We start from the raw sequence: 25714 nt of genomic DNA, 5'->3' as shown, positions 1-25714 counted from the left end.
CTGTCAGATATATCTTTCCTTTGTTGGCTTTACTGTTTGTTATATTGCCTTTTGAGTATCCTAAGTTATAATTTGGTTTTCCTACTTCTGGAGTGAAAAAACAAACTCTTGATTTTGCCTTGTATGGAGCTCCGTCGTTGTCCAAAAATGATTAAAAACATGTAATTGAGTCATACGGCTGCAGTGGATGACATGTTCCTTCATCACCACGACACACCCACACTGTAGTTTATTATGTCTCAATCCCACACAAACTGTCCTGCTGCCAAAAATCACTAGAGCATCAAATGTGGATCCATCCACTGCTGAAAATAGTCCCAAACAAATGCACGATTTCCACCTGTCTTATGGCGCTTTTCCACTACACAGTTCTAGCAGAACTCGGCTCGACTCGACTGGGGGCGGGGGTCGTCATAGCACGGCTCCTCCGAAACTGCCGTGACTTCGTTTTCTACGCGACACAAACACATAAACAATGGAGGACATGGAGGTGATGGTGTACTTGCTGCTGTATGAGGCTTCCTTCCTTCCTTCCTTCCTTCCTTCCTTCCTTCCTTCCTTCCTTCCTTCCTTCCTTCCTTCCTTCCTTCCTTCCTTCCTCCTTACTCCTTTCCTTTCCTTCCTTTCTTCCTTCCTTTCTTCCTTCCTCCCTCCCTCCTTACTCCTTTCCATCCTTCCTTCCTTCCTTCGTTCCTTCCTTCCTTCCTTCCTTCCTTCCTTCCTTCCTTCCTTCCTTCCTTCCTTCCTCCCTCCTTACTCCTTTCTTCCTTCCTTCCTCCATCCCTCCTTACTCCTTTCCTTCCTTCCTTTCCTCCCTCCCTCCCTCCCTCCTTACTCCTTTCCTTCCTTCCTTCCGTCCTTCCACCCTCCTTACTCCTTTCCTTCCTTTCTTCTTCTTCTTTGCTCCTTTCCTTTCTCCCTCCCTCCTTACTCCTTTCCTTCCTTCCTTCCTTCCTTCCTTCCTTCATTCCTTCCTTCCTTCCTCCTTTCCTTCCTCCCTCCCTCCTTACTCCTTTCCTTCTTTCCTTCCTTCCTTCCTTCCTTCCCTCCCTCCTTACTCCTTTTCTTTCTCCCTCCCTCCTTACTCCTTACTCCTTTCCTTTCCTTTCCTTTCCTTCCTTCCTTCCTTCCTTCCTTCCTTCCTTCCTTCCTTCCTTCCTTCCTTCCTTCCCTCCTTCCTTCCTGCTGCTGTATGAGGCTTTCTGTCTCACACAAAGCAAGAGAAGAGAAACTAATCTCTGTAACGCTGTTGTTGGTATTTAAAGATGCCGGGTTTGATTCTTGTGTGGGACGGCTCATGACTCTTCCAGCGACAACTCTTCTGACCAATCAGTGGCCGGCAGTCTGTTGACGTCACATTTTGTATCGGCTCGGCTTGCTTGGAACCTCGGCAGAGCAGATACTAAAAAAGTACCAGCTACCAGGTACTATCCCTGATGGAGGAGCAAAGAAAATCGAGTCGAGTCGTGCTGGAACTGTGTAGTGGAAAAGCGCCATTAGTCATCTTATAGGAAATCACTGAGCCTCTTTTTTTATATTATGAAGTGATTTTAAAGAGCTTCACTAACCAATGAGTGTTGGGAGTTGGGAAGGAGGAAAGTGTTGAGAGACGGATTGACACGTTGTTGTTGGTTTGGGTCTTTTTTTTAACCCTCCTGTCGTCCTCCCGGGTCAAATTGACCCCGTCTCTTTTGACTGTTCCTTCTTTCCTCCCTCTTTCTTTAATTTTTCCTTCGTTCTCCCCCTCCTTCCCTCTTTCTTTGCTCCCTCCTCCTTTCTTCTCCTTACTCCTTTCCTTCCTTCCTTCCTTCCTTCCTTCATCTTTTCCTCCCTCCCTCCTTTCCTTCCTTCCTTCTTTCCTCCCTTCCTCCTTTCCTTCCTTCCTTCCTTCCTCTTTTCCTCCTCCCTCCTTACTCCTTTCCTTCCTTCCTTCCCTTCGTCCTTCTTTCCTTCCTTACTCCTTTCCTTCCTTCCTTCCTTCTTTCCTCCCTTCCTCCTTTCCTTCTTTCCTTCCTCTTTTCCTCCTCCCTCCTTACTCCTTTCCTTCCTTTCTTCCTTCCTTCCTTCCTTACTCCTTTCCTTCATTCCTTCTTTCCTCCCTTCCTCCTTTCCTTCCTTCCTTCCTTCCTTCCTTCCTTCCTTCCTTCCTTCCTTCCTTCCTTCCTTCCTTCTTCCTTCCACTTTTCCTCCCTCCCTCCTTACTCCTTTCCTTCCTTCCTTCCTTTTTTCCTTCCTTACTCCTTACTTCCTTCCTTCGTTCCTCCCTTCCTCCTTACTCCTTTCCTTCCTTCCTTCATTCCTTCCTTCCTTCCTCCATCCTTCTTTCCTCCCTTCCTCCTTTCCTTCCTTCCTTCCTTCCTTCCTCCTTTCCTTCCTCCCTTCCTCCTGTCCTTCCTTGACCTGAGGACAACAGGAGGGTTAAAGGGTGGTCTGTAGGACTGCTCCTTTAACTCTTCTTTATTTGCCTTCTTACATCAGCAGCTTCATTTTCCTGACATGAACTGAACTATATTTAATCTTGTTTGTCTTCGGCCTTGAAGCCTTGTCACCTACACGGTTTACACATTAACACAAGTCCGGTAAACATTAGCTAGAGATGATGTACACAACTAATAATCGTGAGAACCAGCTAAAAAAAAACAACAAGCAAAACAGACCGATGTCTTATATGTTCTGGATTTACATCACAAACATTTCATCCTAGCTGGGGTCAGATTAAGAGAAGAAAAGATAAATATTAGATGTTGGCAGAGTCATTTTCCACTATTTGTTCTGAGGGTGGGGTTTTAGGAGCAGATCTGGGCTCCAGGTGATTGTTGGGATCCACCTGCATGAGCTCAGTGTTATCTCAGCTGCGTTTACCAGCTGATTACAGCTGCAGCAGCTCCAGTAGATTTTAACCCTACGGTAGTCCTCAGGTCAAGGGGAGGACAGGAGGGAGGGAGGAAGGGAGGAAGGAAGGAAGGGAGTAAGGAGGGAGGAAGGAAGGAAGGAAAGGAGGAAGGAGGGAGGAAGGGAGTAAGGAGGGGAGGAAGGGAGAAAGGAAGGAAAGGAGTAAGGAGGGAGGAAGGAAGGAAGGAAGGAAAGAAGGGAGGAAGGAAAGGAGTAAGGAGCGAGGGAGGAAGGAAGGGAGGAAGGAAGGAAAGAGTAAGGAGGGAGGAAGGAAGGGAGGAAGGGAGGAAGGAAGGAAGGAAGGAGGGAGGAAGGAAGGAAGGAAGGAAAGGAGTAAGGAGCGAGGGAGGAAGGAAGGAAGGAAAGGAGGTAAGGAGGGAGGGAGGAAGGAAGGAAGGAAGGAAACGAGTAAAGAGGGAGGGAGGAAGGGAGGAAGGAAGGAAGGAAGGAAGGAAGGAAGGAAGGAAGGAAGGAAAGGAGGTAAGGAGCGAGGGAGGAAGGAAAGGATGGAAGGAAAGGAGTAAGGAGGGAGGAAGGGAGAAAGGAAGGAAAGGAAGAAGGAAGGATGAAGAAAGGAGGAAAGGAGTAAGGAGGGAGAAGAAAGGAAGGAAAGGAGTAAGGAGGAAGGAAGGAAGGAAGGAGGAAAGGAGGAAGGAAGGAAGGAAAGGAGTAAGGAGGGAGGGAGGGAGGAAGGAAACGAGGAAGGAAGGAAGGAAGGAAGGAAGGAAAGGAGTAAGGAGGGAGGGAGCAAGGAAGGAAGGAAAGGAGGAAGGAGGGAGGAAGGGAGAAAGGAAGGAAAGGAGTAAGGAGGGATGGAGGAAGGAAGGAAGGAAGGAAGGAAGGAAGGAAGGAAGGAAGGAAGGAAGGAAGGCAGGAAAGGAGTAAGGAGGGAGGGAGGAAGGAAGGAAGGAAAGAAGGAACAGTCAAAAGATACCTGCACAAAGAAGGAAACATCAGTGAGAGAATAGTAGTCAGAGTAATGTAGTAATGGTTCCCAGCGTTCCCAGTGTTCCCAGTGTTCTCAGTGTTTCCCAGTGTTCCCAGTGTTCCCAGTGAGTTTTAAAACAGCCATCAGGTTTCAATATGAACCATGAAAGATCCTCCTTTAAAGGAGCTTTCAATGTCGTTTCAAGAGTCATTATAAAGTAGATGATCAGCTTCTATTGAGCTTCATCAGTCTGAGTTATTATATCAATGATATCTGACATGTTTACTGAGTGGAGACTACATGGAGTACTTTATGTAGTAGTAGTAGTAACTGTAGTAATAGTAGTAGTAGTTGTAGAAGTAGTAGTAGTAGTAGTACTTTTTAGTAGTAGTAGTATTAGTAGTAGTAGTAGTAGTAGTATTAGTAGTATTAGTAGTAGTAGTAGTACTTTTTGTAGTAGTAGTAGTAGTAGTTGAGTTGTGGTGTAACCATAGTAACACAAACACTTTGCTACTAAAACACTGAAACATTGACTCATTTGGACAGCTGAGGTTTAATAAAAGCTTCAAATAAACTTTTAAATACAGTTTTTGCACAGAATGAGCTCTGTTTTAATTAATACAGTGAATAAGTCCATTTATGTCTATAATGTGAAAGCAGATATGACTCTATGGAGGGAGTGATTTATTAAATATCTTCCTTCCTGACTCCTAAGAAGCTCTCTGAGAAACCAACTAATGTTAAGAGTTCCCAGATCTTTCCCCCCCAGATAATCCTTTTGCCTTCACTCTCTTTAGACATCAACCTGGACACTGGTACCGCTGTCACATGCTCCTAAAGCTCAGTCACATGTTCTGCCTGCTATCCTCCTTCACAGCTCCTGCTGCTGGTCCTCCTGTGGTGCCTTCAGGTGCTCCTCATAAAATACCTCCTCAGAGTTTCTTGGCTCCAAAATGAATGCTGTGTTGTTGTTTTGCATTTATACCTGCAGTATATTATTTATTATTTACATCCCAGTGAAGGTGAAGTTTGTTGTTTTGTTAAACGCATGATTTGTGACATAACAACTAGTTTGGAGCCAGTATGAAACTTACACTGATGTGATGTGGAGACTTAAAGTGTTGAACTTTACAGTGAAGGAAAGAAACTTTCACATGGAGTCTGGAAATGTTAATAATGGAGAAAGAGATTTAATTATAAGGATTTTAATTATCATTTAACTTTTTTGAGGAAAAACCATCAGACACAAATTATTATCAAAGTAGAGGATTTTATATACATCCGAAAACATTCACTGGCTACATTTATCCTTTAGAATCAATTTTAAAATGCTTTCAACTATAATACATCAACCTCATAATACTGCAGTACTTTTACTGTAATACTGCATACTACATTACTCATAATACTGCAGTACTTTTACTGTTATACTGCATACTACATCGCTCATAATACTGCAGTACTTTTACTGTTATACTGCATAATACATTACTCATAATACTGCAGTACTTTTACTGTAATACTGCATACTACATCACTAATAATACTGCAGTACTTTTACTGTTATACTGCATACTACATCACTCATAATACTGCAGTACTTTTACTGTAATACTACTTTAATACTACATTAAGCTCATAATACTTATGTATTTTTACTGCAATACTTTGACTACATCACTCATAATACTGCAGTACTTTTACTGTAATACTTTAACTACATTAAGCTATTAATATTTGTGTACTTTTACTGTAATACTACATTAATACTACATTAAGCTTATACCACTTATGTACTTTTACTGCAATACTTTAACTACATAGTATTTTTTAGCAGGACTTTTACTTGTTATGCAGTATTTTTTTCATGTCTCTCTTGCTAAGGCCTACATCTTCCTTAACTTTAAGGGATGTGAGTACTTCTCCCACCACTACCTGTTTAGTTTCCCTCCACCGCTCAGATATCCGGAAGGCCTTGAACGCCACACCATCACATTGATTACCAGAGCTTCGAAGAGGAGACCGTGAAGCTCACACATACATTACCTGCAGGAGAGGACCAACAACACACGGCATTTACATCACCTGTGAGTTATTCCCAACACATTTTAAAGGTGTATTTTCTTGGTGGGGGGATGAAGAGGGGGTGTGTGTGTATGGAAAGGATGCAGCGTGTCTTTCTTCGCACGGCACGGTACTCAATTTCCGGGTCTTGTGTGCACACGGCACCGGGTTTGGTGGCAACGTGTTTCTGTTTATATCCAGACTCAGACTCACTGAGCTCCAGCACCGACACACTTACACCTGGATTAATATACCTTTTTTTATGACTTTTAATGGTTTAATATCTTCGTGAAACCGCCTCGAGTGTCCGCTGTGCAGAACCGAGGCCTGAGCTTGGGCCGCGCATCACTTCTCTCCGCATCCTCCGGTAAAGTTTTAATGCAATGATCGAGGCTAAACTAAGCTGCTGGCTAACCTGTAAAAAGAGGTGAGGAAAGGGTTTTAATTATGTTAGAATCAGTATAAATTAAACCGGAATATTTAAGTTTAATTAATTTGCATTTAATTATTAGTATTAATGATGAGTTGTGTGTTTAATTCAGCGTTTTAAAGACACGAATCTGCAGGCACCAAACTCCATTCAGAAAAAACGTCAATTTAATATTTAATTTGTCTCTTAGTGCACGAATATAATTTAAACATAGGTAAAATTATGGCAGTATTATCAATTAAAGGTTACTATTTAATTCGGCATATAAGACGTGTAATAAAAAAACACGATTTGTGTCTAGTTTTGACTTTAATTCAGCGTCTCTTCATTTATATTAACCAGGCGCCAAACTCCATTAAAGAAACGTCAATTTAATATTAATTTGCCTCTCAGTGAATGAATATGATATCAACATGAATAAAATTTATAAGTATGATCAATTAAAGGTTGTACTTTAATTCGGCATACAAGACAAATAAGAATAAACACGTTTTTTCCCTAGTTTTGAAATCAATTCAGCGTCTCTTCATACCAGGCGCCAAACCTACTAATTTAATATTAATTTGCCTCTCAGTTCACGAATATTGTGACAAAATAAATACAATTATCGCATTATGATTCATTAAAGGTTGCTCTTTAATTCGGCATACAAGACTTGTAATAAAAAACACGATTTCTTTCTAGTTTTTTTTAAATTCAGCGTCTCTGCATTTATACGAACCGGGCGCCAAACTCGCTTTAGAAAACATGTCAATTTAATATTGATTTGCCTCTTAGTGCACGAATATTGTCACAAAATAAATAAAATTAATAGGTGTAATCAATTAAAGGTTGCTCTTTAATTCGGCATACAAGACAAATAAGAATAAACACGTTTGTTGTTGTAGTTTTGACATCAATTCAGCGTCTCTTCATTTATACGAACCAGGCGCCAAACCTACTAATTTAATATTAATTTCATTTCAAATATGATCACAACATAAATTAAATTAATTATTATAATCAATTAAAGGTTGCTCTTTAATTCGGCATACAAGACCAATAAGAAGAAACCCTTTTTTCTCTAGTTTTTTTACATCCTTTCAGCTCTTTCCATCTGTCTCATGAACTCTACATTACTCTGAACATTCACAGCAACCCTTCACAAGTAGTCGCTAAATTACTGAACTATAAAATCATCAGTCACAGACACTGGCGTAGAAGTGGGGGGAGGAATTGGAATGGCCCAAGCACAGGGGGGCCCTGGGCTTTTGTTTAAATATATCAGTTATAAAAAAACGACGTCATAAATATTAAAATAAAATCAAAGTTGCTATGAAAGTTCAATAATAAGGTTGCTTTAATCAAATTAAGACTGTCTGAGATTAACTGCACCCCCTTGCAAAAATGCAAAATGGTTCATTCCGCCTGGTAGGACTCCCTAATGGTTGTTAACTTTTTATATACAGTCTATGGTTGTTAAGCGACTCATTCCTACACAGCGCGCTATGCAGTAACATGTCTCTCTCAAAGAGTAAATCAGGCTGAAGGGGGGGGGGGGCATGTCAGGTGTGTCGTGAGAGTGTGTGAACTGCTTGAGACTACTTTGAATGGAGACAAACCATTACCACATCCAAGCTCACCAAAATCAATAAATAGACTTATAACTGTTATTATAAAATGCTATTTGTAACTATTGCAGCAGCCTACTCATTTTAAAACATGCTTAGCTGTTATTATTGATGATATTGATGCTGATAACAATTTAAAAATCTAGTTTATGTCATTAGTAACCTAGCACATAATACAGCAAATGTCCATTACCCGTTAGCAAATCTAAATCTTAGCTTTTCTATCAGAAACAGTGGCACAAAGTGGATCAGCTACTCCATTCTCCTCTACTGCAGACTTGAGTGGAGGCCATAATGACTATTGAGTCATGTTTTGTTTTTAGATGTAGAATTGTGTTGCTGTTTATTGTTTATTAAGGATCCAGAGTTTAACATCATCACATCACAGCAATGTTAAGCCATGTGTAGCATTATGGAAACCTGTTTACATCAATTCAGCGTCTCTTCATTTATACGAACCAGGCACCAAACCTACCAATTTAATATTAATTTCATTTTGAATATCATCACAACATTAATTAAATTAATTATTATAATCAATTAAAGGTTGCTCTTTAATTCTGCATATAAAACCAATATGAAGAAACCCTTTTTTCCCCTACTTTTGTCATGCTTTCAGCTCTTTCCATCTGTCTCATGAACCCTACATAACTTCACACATTCACGGCATCCCTTCACAGTTAGTCACTAAATTACTGAACTATAAAATCATCAGTCACAGATAAATGATATCAAATCCTTAATAAAGCTTTCTAAGAGTTCAGGGGCCACAGCACATACAACCCAGTTTGATGTAAAAGGGGCAGGACCAGTAAAACCGTTGCATAATAACCTATAAATAATATATATGTGACTTTACTATAATAAACCATGTAGTGGGCTACTGGTAAGACATACTGATAAAATGTGTCCTTCAAATCTGAATCATTGAGTTATTTCAGATTAGAAGCATTAAGCTGCATTTTTATTGACAAATTGGAATAAGCCCTACTTTTCTGCTATTTTCATACTTTGCAAAGATATGTTGTGGGTTGGATTGGATCCCTTTTGTAGGCTTTATATCTGACATCCCTGCTGCAGCCTTTACGCTTATGGACACTAATTATCATGTTATATAATGATGTCATAAAGCAGTTGAACATCACAATTTCAACTAATTAAATTAAATATGGAGAATAAAAAAACATCAATTCTGCTCAAGAACTACAAAAATGTGCATCAGCTAGACAATAATGATATTTTAAACATTGAAATCTATCCAATTTGTATATTTTTCGTCACATTAGAAGAAGTTTTAACATTTCAGACTAAAAGAAAAAGTGTTTCGGGTGTTTTTACTTCTCTAAAATCTATAAAACACGTGTCCAGTTTGATCCTGAACAGCATGTAAGGGGTTAAAAACACAACTGTGCCTGTTGGCTTAGACTACTGCTGGACTAATAGGATTGAGACAATAATCGTTTTTTTTATTGTACTGAGTAATTAATGAGCTATAATCAGTTAATCAGTGTTTTCAGCTTACATCTGTTGTGTTTTCATGCTTTCAGCTTTCATGCTTTCAAGTAGTGCTTTCAACACGATTGAACAGCAGTGAGAGAAAGTAATCAGGGCAAGTTTACACCACTCGTGCTTGTACTTTTATTAGAATATTTTAATTTAAGCTTCTTATGGCGCTTTTCCACTACACAGTTCCAGCTCGACTCGCCTCGGTTCTTTTTGCGTTTCCACTAGTGATAGTACCTGGTACCTGGTCCTTTTTTAGTATCTGCTCTGGTGAGGTTCCAAGCGAGCCGAGCCGATACTAAAATGTGACGTCGACACACTGCCGGCCACTGATTGGTCAGAAGAGTTGTCGCTGGAAGAGTCATGAGCCGTCCCACACAAGAATCAAACCCGGCATTTTTAAATACCAACAACAGCGTTACAGAGATTCTCTTCTCTTGCTTTGTGTGAGACAGAAAGCCTCAAACAGCAGGAAGGAAGGAAGGAAGGAAGGAAGGAAGGACGGACAGAGGGAAGGAAGGAAGGAAGGAAGGAAGGAAGGAAGGAAAAGAAGACAGGAAGGACAGAGGGAAGGAAGGACAGAGGGAAGGATGAAAAAGAAGACAGGAAGGACAGAGGGAAGGAAGGAAGGAAAGAAGGCGATTAGTTTCTCTTCTCTTGCTTTGTGTGTGGCAGAAAGCCTCATACAGCAGCAGGAAGGAAGGAAGAAAGGGAAGGAAGGAAGGAAGGAAGGACAGAGGGAAGGAAGGAAGGAAGGAAGGATGGAAAAGAAGACAGGAAGGACAGAGGGAGGGAAGGAAGGAAGGAAAGAAGGCGATTAGTTTCTCTTCTCTTGCTTTGTGTGAGACAGAAAGCCTCATACAGCAGCAGGTACACCATCACCTCCATGTCCTCCATTGTTTATGTCGCGTATAAAACGAAGTCACGGCAGTTTCGCAGAGCCGTGCTATGACGACCCCGACCACGTTGAGTAGGTACTTTTTTGTAATGGAAAAGGTTCCTGGAACCGTACCGAGGCGAGTCGAGGCGAGTCGTGCTGGAACTGTGTGGTGGAAAAGCGCCATTTTAATTTTGGTTGCATTAAATGACAGTTTCAGTTCTTCAGTTTCAGTCTTAAAACAACAATCAGGAGCCCAAATGTCCGTTTTAATTTCAAGTATCATTGAAAGTTTGCAGGTGGAGATAAAGAAACTGGAGAAGGATATAAGTATGAATTTAAACACAGCAGACGGTCGTGATTTGTGGACTTTAGTTCAGTTTAAATAAAATGGTTCACTCTAAAATTAAAGGTGACTATGAATAAAACAAGGATTAACTGATATTGTAAAAGTTCCTCACAGTTTTTCCATCTCATGTTTTTCCGAATACACGACAAAAGTGTCAATATTACTCCTCTAAATAATGTTACTATATTTATTTTACTACTAATATCTTTATTGCTTGTGTACATACTTATTATTTATTGTTCTTTCTTCTTTCTATTGATGCTCTTTCTATTTATACTGTCTACTTTGCTGCTGCAATACTGTACATTTCCTTCCCGTTGGACTAATAAAGTTTTATCTTATCTTATAGTAGCTTATCTTAACTTACTGTATATTATCTTTACGTTATCTTATCTTATCGTATGTTATGACATACGTCTTTTGTGCTTCTGTTTCTGCCTCTCGGACTTCGTTGGGCACAAACTAAATGAAGTTCGACAGTTCTGCGGCATGAGTTACCTGGAAAGGAACCGATATAAACCACAGGAATGGAACAAAACTCTTCTGTTATTGGAATAAGTCGGGCTTTTCCTTTTATCTGCCTACATGGGATTAACCCAGGTCATAAGATCTAATGGGTCACCAAATACGGTGTATCACTGGTCCCAGTATCTGGAATACAGTATCGGTTTTTATTGAGGTATTTTAGTCGAGATTTATCCATTTAAACATTACTTATTTCAAACATCTTGTTGTGTAAGGTAAAATTAAGAAAAGTTAATAATAATAAAGGTAAAATAAGTAGTTTAGGCTGTGCTGGTCGTCTGCAGCTCTTCATCAAACATCATCATCACTGTCACTGTTTCTAAACTCCAGATTCTTCAGAATAAAAGCCTGTCATTACATAATAATAATAATAATAATAATAATAATAATAAAGGTAAAATAAGTAGTTTAGGCTGTTCTGGTCGTCTGCAGCTCTTCATCAAACATCATCACTGTCGCTGTTTCTTAGCTCCAGATCTTTGTTATTATCAAAGAATACCACTGCTAACACATTTCCTTTTAAGTTCTTCACAATAAAAGCCTTTTAGTTAGTTAGTCACTGGAAATCTTTTAATATGAAGCAACAACAGCCGTTATGTCATTTTTTCTTTATGTGGCAACAAACCCCAGCAGATGTTCTCTCAGGGGTTTGTTCATACAGAGCAGGTGTAGATCTCTCTTTAAGCCTTTTTTTTTTAAGCAGGAAGTGTTTTCATCAGCAGGAAGTGATGTAATATAGCTCAGATATGACAAAGAGCGGAAAGGCTTTAAAACGACTTTAAATGTGTGGACTCACTGTGGATTTGGACAACTATTGAAGTCATCGCCAACTATTTTGATAATTGATAAAAGTTTAAGTACTCTTTTATTGCTGTTTTCATGTGATAGTAGACTTTACAATAGATTAGAATAGAAAGCTTTTATTGTCTTATTGTCAAGGATATACAACAAGATAAAGAGTGCTACATCTGAAACAGGGCTGATTGGTCAATAAAAACAAAAAAAATACATTAAAAATGAAGCAATAAGACAACATAAACAAACATAGAATGGGGAAATAAATAAATAGTGTTAGGAAATGGTGTAAAAACTTAGTAAGTATTATATTTAATCTACTGAATTGGACTGAAAATGTATCAGCCTTACAGCTCACGGGTAAAAACTGTTTTTGAGTTTGTTTGTTTGTCCCTTTAAGTTCCTTTAGGATCCAGTTTAAGACCAGTTGTTGACCAGAGACAAGACTATGTTAGAATATCCATTGAAAACCACTTCCAGACTTAAATCGGGTTTACATGGAGCCTATTAGTCCGATTAGAATCGATTTAGAAGCACAAACTGAATGAAAATGCATCATGTCAACACCTCAATCGGAATAAACAGGCCCAAACCGAAACCAAATGGAGTCTCATTGGGTTTCAGAGAGGTAGAATATTCCTTTCCCCAAGTCCCAAAGTTGTCTCACTGCGTTCTTTCTGTAGCCTAAATGCGCAGTGACGTTTCCTCTCTTCGGAGAGCTTGTTTCTAATTCAGACTCTAAAAGACTTAAATATTATCGCAAGTTTAGATGGAAGAAAAACAAGAAATACTGAACTCTTCAAAAAAAGTCCATGAAAAACTGAACGAAGCCGCGATAGACCGTAAACAACAGCAACTACTGAGCTAATCAGATGACAGATCTCTCCATCTTTGGTCAGTCGTCGGCGCATGTAAACACCAGATCGGAATAGATCACGTCACATGTAAACATTTGTCCTGAAATCTTCAATCTGAATGAAAAGTAGTCTCCATGTAAACCTGGCTCATGACTAGTGTCTGTCTGGAAAAGAAGAAGAAATACCAACGAAGCTGCGACAGACCGTAAACAACAACAACTACTGAGCTAAACAGCTGACTGATCTCTCCATCTTTGGTCAATCACGTGTTTGTTGTTTACATCAATCTGCGAATGTCACACAGCTGCCAAACGTCTGTTCTGATTAAACGCGGTGGTAAGATCGGAATAGACCACGTCACATGTAAACAGTCTCCATGTAAACCTGACTCATGACTAGTGTCTGTCCAGTAATCCAGCGCTGTGTAACTTTGAGGTTTTGGGCTGTTGTGTGATCAGAATGAGCAACGTCGTGTCTCGTCAGGCTTTTAGGAAACTTTTGAGAGTTACTCAACGTTCAGTGTTACAGAAACATGATTCATCAACACTGAGCTGCTTTCATGATTAAACAGTTTTTAACCTTTTCAGACAAGAAAATCTCAACATATATCTCAACTTTATAAATAAAAGTGTGTTTTTGTGTTTAAAGTAGTTTATAACTTAATCATTGTTATCCAAAAAGTCTCACACATACTGTAACTCATTACAGCATTAATACTCAATGCTGTTCATTGTTTCTCACAGAGTCTGTTAGACCCAATTAGGCTCCAACTAGGTCACAATTAGGCTCCAACCGATTCTGGGTTTTTGGGGCAGATACCGATATAATTCCCATATTGATATACAGGGTTTTGGATCACAAATCTAAATGCACTTTATAAATTATTATTCATGTGTTGTATGTTGTCTGTTGTGGTGTGTGTGTTGCTTGTGTTTGTTGATTGTGTTTCTTTTTTAGCTACTGTCATGCCCCTTTTTAAATTGCCCCTCAGGGACAAATGAAATGATTTGAATTGAATAACCGGCAATTACCGGCCAACATGTGTTTTTACCAGCCACTGAACTGCTCACAATACAAGGTCAATGAAAACAGTATAAAAGCTAATCTCTCATCACTCCCAGGTTATACAATAACATGTATTGTTAAACTGTAGAATATCACATCTCCTTCACATTTGATGGAGCATTACAAAGAAAATGTGTCTGTTTATATGTTCTATGCATGTAATATTATCGGCCAGTATGTCAATATCGGACATTTTTTACTCCCTAATATTGGTATCTGCATCGGCCCCAAAAGTCCAGTATCGGTTGGACACCGGTGACAGGTCTAGATTCGGTTTAAGAAGCGAATAAAAATAAAAGAAACTCTAATTTTTAAACAACCTTGGTGGTCATTTGAGTATAGATTTCATAGTTTACGAGGTGCACTTGAACGCACCATGAAGTCTCATCTTTACAGTCTCTTGTTGGAGCTTTATAAAGACTGTAGAATATCAGACCTCCTTCACATTTGAGGGATCATTACAAAGAAAATGTGTCTGTTTATATGTTCTATGCATGTAATATTATCAGCCAGTATGTCAATATCGGACATTTTTTACTCCCTAATATTGGTATCGCCATCGGCCCCAAAAGTCCAGCATTGGTTGAACACTTATCGCGATTATTTCTGCAACAATATATCGTCCAACAAAAGTAATTATGGTGACAGGTCTACCGTCGGTTTAAGAAGCGAATTTAAAAAAAAAGAAAGATACTTTCTCATTTGAGTATAGATTTCATAGTTTACGAGGTGCACTTGAACGCACCATGAAGTCTCTTGCTTTTATAGTCTCTGGTTGGAGCTTTATGAAGAGAACTAGACGCTCAATCTATGCTTAAGTGTTTATGTTTTTTCAATATTAGAGAGAAAGAGTGAGTGAGATGTGCAGCTCCAAAAATAGAAAGTCACCCTTCTTACTTTTTCTCCCAGCAGAGACGATGACTGAGGAGAAGAGTCGAGCGTTGCGGGTCGTGATGCTCCTCGTCGTCGTGTGTTTGTCCGGTGGCGACGGGCTGAGCGGTCCGGACTGCAGCTCGTCCACCACGGAGACGAACAGCGCCCTGTGTTTACCGCCGGCCGTCGTCGACGCACAGAGAGCCGGACAGAGCCAGAAACAACACCTGGAGGCTCTGTTCAACAGGTGAGAGAGAAACTGTCATTTAAGTTAGTTTTATTATTAAGATTAAGATCAAGATTTGGCTTCATGGTTTAACCAATGTAACATTAGTTGGTTTTACCTTTTTAACCTTCGTGTCGTCCTCCCGGGTCAAATTGACCCAGTCTGTTTTGACTGTTCCTTCTTTCCTCCCTTCCTTCCTTCCTTCCGTCTGTGCTTCCTCCATCCCTCCTTCTTTCCTTCCTTTTATGCGTTTTATTTCATATATTAATATTTATTATTTATTTGGCTGGTCTGAATCTTTACATTTGTATCCTTCCTCTTCTGTTTCCTCACCACAGATTCATGAGAATTATGACATTGTTTCCTCATTCCTGTTTTCATTGAGTCATCATTCATAACATTACATAATCTGCTGTGTGTGTGTGTGTGTGTGTGTGTGTGTGTGTCTGTGTGTGTCTGTGTGTGTGTGTGTGTGTGTGTGTGTGTGTGTGTGTGTGTGTGTGTGTGTGTGTGTGTGTGTGTGTGTGTGTGTGTCTATCCTTTTTATTCTAGTATTTCCTGATTGTTTTCCCACCTTTTATGGTTTAACTTCATATCACATTTCCTGTTTAGCTGTCTCATTATTTTCTTTTCTTATTATTAATCTTTTATTATCTTTTTATTGTTGCTATTCTGAAACTTTATATTGTTATTCTACCTCTGGTGTTTCCTCGCTGCAGATTCATTAGAGTTATAACAGTGTTTCCTGTTTCTATTCTAAACCTAACCTTTATTTATTAGTTTTGTTTTGCCCTGTTGTGTGTGTTACATTACTATTAATGAAAAGTGCTAAACAAATAAAGCCTCATTAATTGATAAATAGTGAAAAAGTATAAAATATTTCTTCCTGAATTGTCGTGTTTGTACATAAACTGCTGGGTATAACTGTTAGTTGCTGACAGGTTATAAATATTAATGTTGTGTTTTATTGATTATTGTCTGATTGATTGTTGGCTTTTTAATGATTTATTACAGATATGGAGAAAACGGCACCATCTCTCTGGCCGGTTTAAAGCGTCTCCTACAGAACGTGGGCTTGGGTCGCATCAGGACTGTTACGGTGCAGCATCACGAGCAGCCGGGTCACCATGACGACCACGAGCATCCTCACCAGCATCACCACCACCATCACAATCACGACCATAAAGGCCACAATCACCACCACCATCCCCATGACGACCACCAGAAACACGGAGAACCTTCGCAGCCGGGAAAGACGACAAAGAGCGCCGACGTCGCCAAAGAGCAGGACGGCAGCGCGGGGAAGAAGGGGGAGAACCCCGACAGCCATAATAAACTGTACGATAAGAAGGCGGCGTTGGCGGCGCAGGAGGTCGAAGCCACGACCGAGTCCAACGCTCAGCTGGTGGCAAAACCAGACGACGCTCAGAAGAGACGGAGCGGCGGCCAAGATCCACCTGGAGGAGAGGAACCGACCGCTGCCAGACTGGCGACGGAGACTCAGACACAAGCTGCTGCAGTGAGCCGGGTGGACGATCGGAGTCATGATCACGCACATGACCACGATCATGACCACGATCACACTCATGACCATGACCACGTGGATCACGATCTGGTCCGCAACCGAAGCCTCCCAGCTGCAGAGGTACGACGTTAGCTCCTCATTTACAGCCGAACACCGTTTAAATCATTAAATAAAGGTTTTTTCGACTGAATCGTGATCCGTAAAACATCATAAAACCAAAGTTGATCATCAGACGTCGTCTTTTCTGTCCAAAAAAACTCCAAAACCAAAAAGATTTTAAAATTAGACGTTAATAAGACGTCTGAAACCAGATAATCCTCCTGTTGGAAAAGCTGGAAATCTCATATTTTCGACATTTTTACCTGAAAAATGACATAAACCAAAATAGTTGATTAATAATCCAATCAATCAGACTTTATGTGTATAGCCCTTTTCATTCATAGTAATATAACACAAAGAAAACAAACAATAGGACAGATTATAAACAGGAACTGAGGAAATGCTATAATAACTCTCATTACTCTAATTAATCTGCAGTTAGGAAAAGATTTGTGTGAATGAGAAGATGACAAACCTTCACTGGATAAATAAAGTTAGAATAAGTTATAAAGGTGTATAAAAGATGATATTATTGTTTTTTTTTGATCCACAGTGTCTGAACGCCTCCAGCATCCTGTCCTCACATGGGATGGCTCAGGAAGTGGCCGTAACCCTCGGTGACTTCAGCTTCCTCTGTCCCGCCCTCCTCAACCAGATCGACAGCGGAGCGTGTATCCTGCACAGCCAGAGAGGTAAAAAAAAAAAAAAAAACAACCAACAAACCCTCACAAACTGTTAACGTTAAAAGTTACGTGTCAGTAAAACTTCAGTAAATTAGAAAAATAATAAATGTTTTATACTTTACAGGATTCTTTAAATGCAGTTCATTTTTCTTTCTTTGTTTTTTTAGACCATAAACATCATAAACATGCTCACGATCACCATGGCGACCACGGACACAACCACTCCGACCACGGACACAATCACTCCGACCACGGACACAATCACTCCGACCACGGACACAACCACAGCGATCACGGCGGTGTAGAAAACAGCAAAAACATCGCAACAGGTGAGACTTCAGACAACGTTTTCTACTTTTTATATCAGTAAGTTTTTTTATTTCTGAAGAGTCAGATTTAGACGTGTGTGTGTGTGTGTGTGTGTCCCCGTGTGTGTGTGTGTGTGTGTCCGTGTTGCAGCGTGGATCGGCGGCATCGTGTCCATCACCATCATCAGCTTGCTCTCTTTGGCCGGAGTCGTTCTCATCCCGCTCATGAACAGAGTCTTCTTCAAGTTCCTCCTCAGCTTCCTGGTGGCTCTGGCCGTCGGCACGCTGAGCGGAGACGCCTTCTTACATCTCATCCCTCATGTGAGTCTGTGCTGACGTTTAGATCCACGTTGAGTCCGTTGGTTACTGTTGTCTTTTAATCAATAAGTGGTTGAGTTTAACACAACGATCAGACCTGCTGTAGCACAAAACCTAAGTGTTGGCAAGATGAGAAATTAATAAATATGTTAAACTAGATTTAAAAGCAGCATCAGGTTTGTTAAAATGTACATTTAGTATTTTTGTTGGTTTTATATCATTTGAAATGACATTTGCACCATTTTTTACCAAAAGTAAGACTGAATGCTCCTGAAAATGTCAAATGGTGTAACCACAAAAGAATGATACATATTACATGTTTTATCCTCCTAGAGAAAGAAACAAAGAAAGAAAGAGAGAAGGAAAGGAGGAAAGAAGGAAAGAAAGATAAAGGAGGAAAGAAAGAAAGAACGAGAGAAAGAGAAAGAAGGAAAGAAAGGAAGAAAGAAGGAAAGAAAGGAAGAAAGAAGGAAAGAAAGAGAGAAAGAAGGAAAGAAAGAGAGAAAGGAGGAAAGACAAAGAGAGGAAGAAGGAAAGAAAGAAAGAATGAAAGCAAGAAAGAAAGCGAGATAAAGGAGGAAGAAGAGAAAGAAAGATAAAATAATTACTCTATTTAAAACAATGTAAATGTTTCCTGATCTCCATGGTTACCAGAGTAAATGTAATATATAGAACAGTTGTATTCCATTACCTTTATTTAATATAAAGTTATAATGTAAGATCATGCCAAACTAGTTGATATGGTGTTTTATTGACAATTTACTGTTTTTAAGCAAGTTGAATTATTTGGTACAAAGTTTTTATGGTTACACCACTTAGACATTTTTACCATAATCCTCTAATATATTCTCTCTAAATGGATTAAAAGCAGAAATGTGATGCTGGGTCCACAAAAAAAGAATGTGTGCAAGTTATTCATACGTTTATTTTCATATTTTAACCCTTTAAATTTAAACTAAACCACATGGACACAATAAAATAGCGTCCTGTCATTGACCCTGATCAATACTACTAGCTGATATCGGCCTATTACAGATATATCAGTATCTGCATATATATGTCTTTCATTATGTGCTGATATTTGCTTTTTAAGCTATACAGGCCGCGTTTTATGTATATTTGATCATTCTGTAAGTACATTTAATTCATCACTCTCTGTGTGTGTTTCCTGCTTCAGTCTCAGGGAGGACACCATCACCACCACGAGTCCTCTGAGATGAACGCGGACGGGCATCTTCACCCCCACGATGAAGACGAGGAGAACCTGGATGGAGTTTGGAAAGGTCTGACGGCTCTGAGCGGCGTCTACATCATGTTCCTCATCGAGCACTTCCTCACGCTGGGGAAGATGTACAAGGACAAGAAACAAAAGGTCAGAGTCTCTGATTTTTGAACAGAACATTTGCAGCCACGCTACAGGGTAACCATGGTAACCAAGCTACCATACAGCGTAAAATCATAGACTGTATATAATATGGAGGTAACATCCGTGACGTCACCCATTGGATTGTTGACTGCTGCTCGGAGGCCAATAGTATCGGATCTGAGCAGCGCCATCTTTAAAATTTCAGGTGCATGCTGGGAAAAATAAAAACATGGATTCTACTTATATGGGCATCAGGAGGAGCATGAGGCGCCCTCCTGAACCTGTGAACCAATCAACCTGTCAATCACGACGTAGCCACGCCCTAATGCATACCCTGCTTTATCGTCACATATAAAATCAGGGAGGCCAAAATGTCCCAAATGAACATCATACTGCATTGAAGAAGGCTTTAAACTAGCGATTGAGACCATAAACACATTTTGAAAACGTTTACTGAGGTTAGAAATCAAGTGAGAAGTTGGTGAATTCTCCATTGACTTGTATAGAGACGGAAGTCCTTTTGACACCAAAACGGTCGCCCCCTGGTGGCCTTTTGATAGAATGCAGTTTTAAGTTACTTCCACGTTGGCCTCATTTCAGAGGACCGGAACTCCCCGCTTGCGTAAAATACTATAAAACCGTATTATTATCTTTATTATTATTATTATTATTAAACATTATTATACACCTACAGTTACACTGTTAGTTGTGGTTAATGTTGTGGTTTTGTCTCAGATCCAGAAGAAGTGGGATCAGAACGATAAAGCGGATCCAGAGAAGCAGCCGGCGCTGGAGGAGAACGACCTGAAGCCGACTGAAGGTGAGACGCTTTTAGTGTCTGTAAATTAAATCCAGATTGAATCATAAAATAAACATCGCTGTTTCAACAGTCGGTGATTTCAGTATTTCTATCGTCTCTCTCTGCAGACGTGGAGACTAACGGCACTACGTTCGGCGACCATTCGAACAGCCTCCACGACGGCAGCGTGGCGGAGGAGGAGCAGGTGATGCTGGCGCCGCAGGTGTCCGTGGTGTCGCCGCAGGGTTACGGCCGAGCGTCGGGAGGAGCCGACGCCTACACCGACGAGGACTGCGAGAACAAATGCCACTCTCACTTCCACGACACGGTGGGCCAGACGGACAGCATGCACCACCATCACCATGACTACCACCACATCCTGCACCACCACCACTCCCAGAACCATCACCCGCACAGCCACTCGCACTCGTACTCGGAGCAGCACTTCCAGCAGGCCGGCGTGGCCGCGCTCGCCTGGATGGTCATCATGGGAGACGGGCTGCACAACTTCAGCGACGGCCTCGCTATCGGTGAGCTGCTGCTACTCTGAAACACTTCATTATATAAATATTTCATCTATAAGAAAAGTAGAAAACCACAAGATTCACACTGCTGGATTTATAAAGATTTAAAAATTTGACCATTTTATTAATTTTTTTTTACCATTTATTTCTTTAAATAGATATTCTGTTTGCAGCTCTAAAGTTGTTTACCTTCTGAATTTACTGCTAAATAAAAAATAAATGTAGGTGAATCTTAATATCATCATTATTGTTATTATTGTTATTATTAACAACCTTTTTTTTTTTTTACCTCAAAAGACCATTGAGGAGGAATCTTCATTTACAATGTTGTCGAGAAACATTAACAGCAACACAACAATATTTAATAAGTAAAAGAAAAGAAAAGAAGAGAAAGGAATGAAAATATTAGGAAAAATAAAATGATATATAATAAAACAATTAATAAATACAGTTAAACCATTAAGATACGGTCACTTACAACAAAGTCTGAGATAAAGCTTTTGAACAGCTGTATGGATGGTAAAGGAAAAAAAGTTCGGCTTCTTGCAGATTTAAACTGACTGTAAACTCCATTATTATAAGAGAAAGACATTTTTCCTATTTTGGTTCTGACTAATGGAGCAACAACCTATTATATGATCGAGTACCAATATCATGTGACTTCAGGGTTAACAGATTAAATATAAACCTGCATTAACTTCTTTTTTTGTTCAGTAGTGAATAAAACTGACATATCCTCATCTTTGATCTTTGAAGTTGATATGTTTCACTTATTTCCACATCCAGCAGTTACTCATCTACATTATCATTAAGTTGGAGTGAACCAAAACAGTAAAGTTGCAGCTAAACAATGAGCTGAAACTCACTATAAAGCTCCTTAAAGCTGCAGAGAAGCTGCAGAGTCAGTGACCAACACATTACACTCTGACAGATCGGGTCATAGCTGCTTTAAACTCAACAGAAACATCACATCAGCTCAGATTTACCTTTGAAAGAAACGTCTCAGATGTTAACACTAGTCCTGTATTAATACTCCTAATAATAATAATGATGATGGTGTGTTTTCTGTGTTGTTCTGCAGGAGCTGCGTTCACTGAAGGTTTGTCCAGCGGTCTCAGCACATCTGTGGCTGTTTTCTGTCACGAGCTTCCTCATGAGTTAGGTAAGAGCTGCACATTTATCTATCTAAATATAATGCTTTTATTGGAGTTATATCTTGATATCTATGTGTGAAAATGTTAATAAAAGTATTAAAAATTGCTTTAAAAAATAACTTAACTAATGTGTAACTCAGTCAGATGGGTTTTTAGTCTTTTACATACATAAAAGTAAAAAGTCTTAATTTAGTTTTTGATATTTAAAGTCTAAAAATGTTTTGAATTGTAGAAGTTAAGGCGTTAAATTAGATTTCAGCGTAATTATATGTTTAGTTTGTGTTATTTATTATTATCTGATTGTTTTACATAAACCAACCAATCAACTTATTAATTAAAGTAAAAACAATAATCAGCATTTGGAACTATAATGAAACTAATCACTACTAATCACTACTACAGCAGTAAAATCCTGCTTTTGCATATTATAATGTCTCAGTAATGGTGTTTATATTTTCCTTTTTAAAGAGGTTTTCAAAAGGTCTTCAAGTCCTTAAATTTGCTCTTAAAAACGTGCAGATACCCTGAATAAAAGCATAATAAACACTTTACTTTTAAGTGTGTAGCTCACATTATAAATAAAAGTTTTACAACAGGTGAAAACAGTGTTGATTAATTATTGTAGGATATAATAATCAATGATCGTATTTATTATCCGTTTCCCAGGTGACTTTGCGGTGCTGCTGAAGGCCGGTATGACGGTGCGCCAGGCCATCCTCTACAACGTGCTGTCGGCCATGATGGCGTACTTCGGCATGGCGACGGGAATCCTGATCGGACACTTCGCAGAAAACATCTCCATGTGGATATTCGCCCTCACGGCGGGACTCTTCATGTATGTGGCTCTGGTGGATATGGTGAGTCAGCGTTTCAACTCGTGCGACCGAACAACAAGATAGCTGCATGACAGGAAGTAACACTTCAGAAATGTGTCTTTAAGGGTCAATGAGGTTTATTGTGTCCATGTGGTTTAGTTTAAATTTAAAGGGGTTAAAATGTGAAAATAAACGTATGAATAACTTGCACACATTCTTTTTTTGTGGACCCAGCATCAAATTTCTGCTTTTAATCCATTTAGAGAGAATATATTAGAGGATTATGGCAAAAATGTCTAAGTGGTGTAACCATAAAAACTTTGTACCAAATAATTCAACTTGCTTAAAAACAGTAAATTGTCAATAAAACACCATATCAACTAGTTTGGCATGATCTTACATTATAACTTTATATTAAATAAAGGTAATGGAATACAATTGTTCTAAATATTACATTTACTCTGGTAACCATGGAGATCAGGAAACATTTGAAGTCATTAGTATAAGTCCACTTAAATACACTGTAGGTGATGAAATATGTAATATTTATCATTCTTTTGTGGTTACTTCTTTTTCTTCCTTTCCACCTCCTCCTACTTCTTGTTCGTTCTTTCCTTCTTTCTTTCTTTTTCTTTCTTTCTTTCTTTCTCTTTCTTTCTTTCTTTCTTTCTTTCTTTCTTTCTCTCTCTCTCTTTCTTTCCTTCTTCCTCTCTTTCTTTCCTTCTTTCTCTCTTTCTTTCCTCCTTTCTCTCTTTCTGTCCTTCTTTCTTTCTTTCTTTCTCTCTAGGTGGATAAAATATGTAATATGTATCATTCTTTTGTGGTTACACCATTTGACATTTTCAGGAGCATTCAGTCTTACTTTTGGTAAAAAATGGTGCAAATGTCATTTCAAATGATATAAAACCAACTAAAATACTAAATGTACATTTTAACAAACCTGATGCTGCTTTTATAACTAGTTACTATCAGTTACTTCCTTCATTATAATAAAGGTTGAAAGTTAGATTTTATATTTAGGAAGCATTAAAGCCCAGAAATGTCTCTTTATTGTTTCTACGTGCTGTGAAAAGAAACCGGTCAGCTGGTTCCTTCTCAGTCAGGAGAAATGAAACAGAGTGTTTTGATACAGTCAGCAGCATCTGTTCCCTCTTGAACTCCTGACTGTCTCTGTGGCACTTTGACCGAGACCGCAGACAGCAGCGGCCTTCAGAAGCAGATGGCCTCTTCACACACACACACACACACACACACACACACACACACACACACACACACACACACAGACACACACACACACACACACACACACACACACACACACATGAATTTATGAAAAGTAAACAGGAGAGGTGAGCTGTTGCAATCAGCTGCTGTCTGGAAAACAGGAAAACAAACTTTACTTGCTCAGGTCTGACCTCTGGTGGCCACAGCTGAGTACTGCACCCATAAACATATGAAACCAAACAAACAGGACAAAATCAGGACACAATTTGATTTATAAATGATTAGATTTGATAATAATAATTATTAATTTAAGTTTTATTGCACATGAAAGAAAAAACAATACATAACAAAAGAGAAATGTGCAGAAGGAGCCAATAAAACCCATAATGGCTCGTCAGGTGGCCTTCCTGTGGTGAGACATGCAACATAAAAACAGACAAATGCATGCAAAAACTTGACAAAAAATCTAAGGTGTTACAAGTGTATGGAATATGATAACAAGATAATATATTCTTTTATTAATTCCACAATGAGGGAAATTTGCATTATTACAGCATAGTAAAAATAGTTAAAAAAAAAAAAAAAAAAGCTGTTATGATGTTGCATTACTTAAATGGTCCAGAAAGAAGAGTCAGGTTCATTTCTTCAGTGGTTTTGGACCGGTGGGATTTCTAATATGATCTCATAAATGTTTCCAACACAGAGGAGATCTGAGTTAAATTTAAAAAGGAAAGGTTTAAACTGGTTTGTCTGACAACACAATAATAAAAGGATAACTCAACATACATTAATGAAGACGAACTTAAGACTTAAGAACAGATTCTGATTCAAATCTATCAAACCGAGGATGTGAAAGTGTTCCCTCCCTGCTGCTGTGACATTGTGTTTACTTCCTGTTTTACTCTCCAGGTGCCAGAAATGTTGCACAACGACGCCGGCGACCACGGCTTCAGCCACTGTGGCTTCTTCCTGCTCCAGAACGCCGGCATCCTGCTCGGCTTCTGCATAATGCTGCTAATCGCCATTTTCGAGCACAAAATCCAGCTGGACCTGGGATACTGAAGCACGGAGAGCGTTTTTGATCCTGATCTCCACCTGCATTCCAGCGTCTGCGTCAGAAGTGTAGCGTGTTTTATTTTATACTTCTTTGTTCTAGACAGTCAGAGCTCGATTTGTTTTTGTAGTTTATACGTTCGTCTCGGTTGTTGTAGCTGGAAACGGAAACAGAGAGTAAACATTTAGGAGCTTCTGAGGCTCAAATATCTGCAGCTCAAACTGAGAATTAGTCCAAGAATAAGAGTGAAAGGTAGTTTTTTTTTTTTTTACATTTTCTTGGACTGCAGTGAAAAACATGCAGCAGCTCTTCCTGTGTCAACAACCTCGTGATCCCTGAGTAGAAGAAAAGAGTTGATAACCTCCCCCCACCTAACACCTGAAAGCAGCATCGTGTCTGTTTCCCTTTACGTCACTTAAATCTATTTTTTAGTTTCTAGTCGATGTGTTTCTGCTGCTGAGTCGCCACATCAGTATTACAATAGACACCAAAGTGCCATAACAGCCCTGCTTATTCATACAACACCACACCAGGTCAACACTTCACACGTTAATGTTCCTCCTCTAAACACTTTACATCTCAGTCTTTGCCACAGTTATTCTCTGCATGTCGTATTATCTCGATTTAAAGCTGCGATTAATGATATTCATTTATTTAATGTCAGAAATTGGTCAAAAACATCAAACTGATGTATAAAAACCACACTATTTTCACATTTTAGAAGCTCATCTTTGGCATTTTTGCTCAGAAAAATAACTTAAAATGATTCATCGTTCAAAATTGACGTAGAGTCCTTTTCTGTGATTGGTTTAATGGTTTTGGGACCATCCAGTCCACAGTTTGCAATG

At 39.3% G+C, this 25714-nt stretch overlaps 1 protein-coding gene across 1 annotated transcript; it reads left to right on the top strand.

Annotated features, from left to right (window-relative positions):
- The first annotated feature begins 5850 nt into the window (after nucleotides 1–5850).
- On the top strand, nucleotides 5851–25635 carry slc39a6 (solute carrier family 39 member 6). Its single transcript, XM_062428286.1, has 12 exons — nucleotides 5851–5907; nucleotides 14808–15015; nucleotides 16009–16639; nucleotides 17172–17310; nucleotides 17469–17630; nucleotides 17761–17930; nucleotides 19105–19299; nucleotides 20029–20113; nucleotides 20221–20622; nucleotides 21698–21778; nucleotides 22437–22627; nucleotides 24722–25635. The coding sequence occupies exons 2-12, from the start codon at nucleotides 14813–14815 to the stop codon at nucleotides 24872–24874; spliced, it is 2412 nt and encodes an 803-aa protein (XP_062284270.1). The 5' UTR covers nucleotides 5851–5907; nucleotides 14808–14812; the 3' UTR covers nucleotides 24875–25635.
- Nucleotides 25636–25714: the final 79 nt, after the last annotated feature.

Source organism: Scomber scombrus, chromosome 11 (assembly GCF_963691925.1).
Source record: "Scomber scombrus chromosome 11, fScoSco1.1, whole genome shotgun sequence".
NCBI classification, from domain to species: domain Eukaryota; kingdom Metazoa; phylum Chordata; class Actinopteri; order Scombriformes; family Scombridae; genus Scomber; species Scomber scombrus.
The sequence above is the reverse complement of the archived record's forward strand: the minus strand, read 5'-3'. Positions and strand labels throughout refer to the sequence as shown.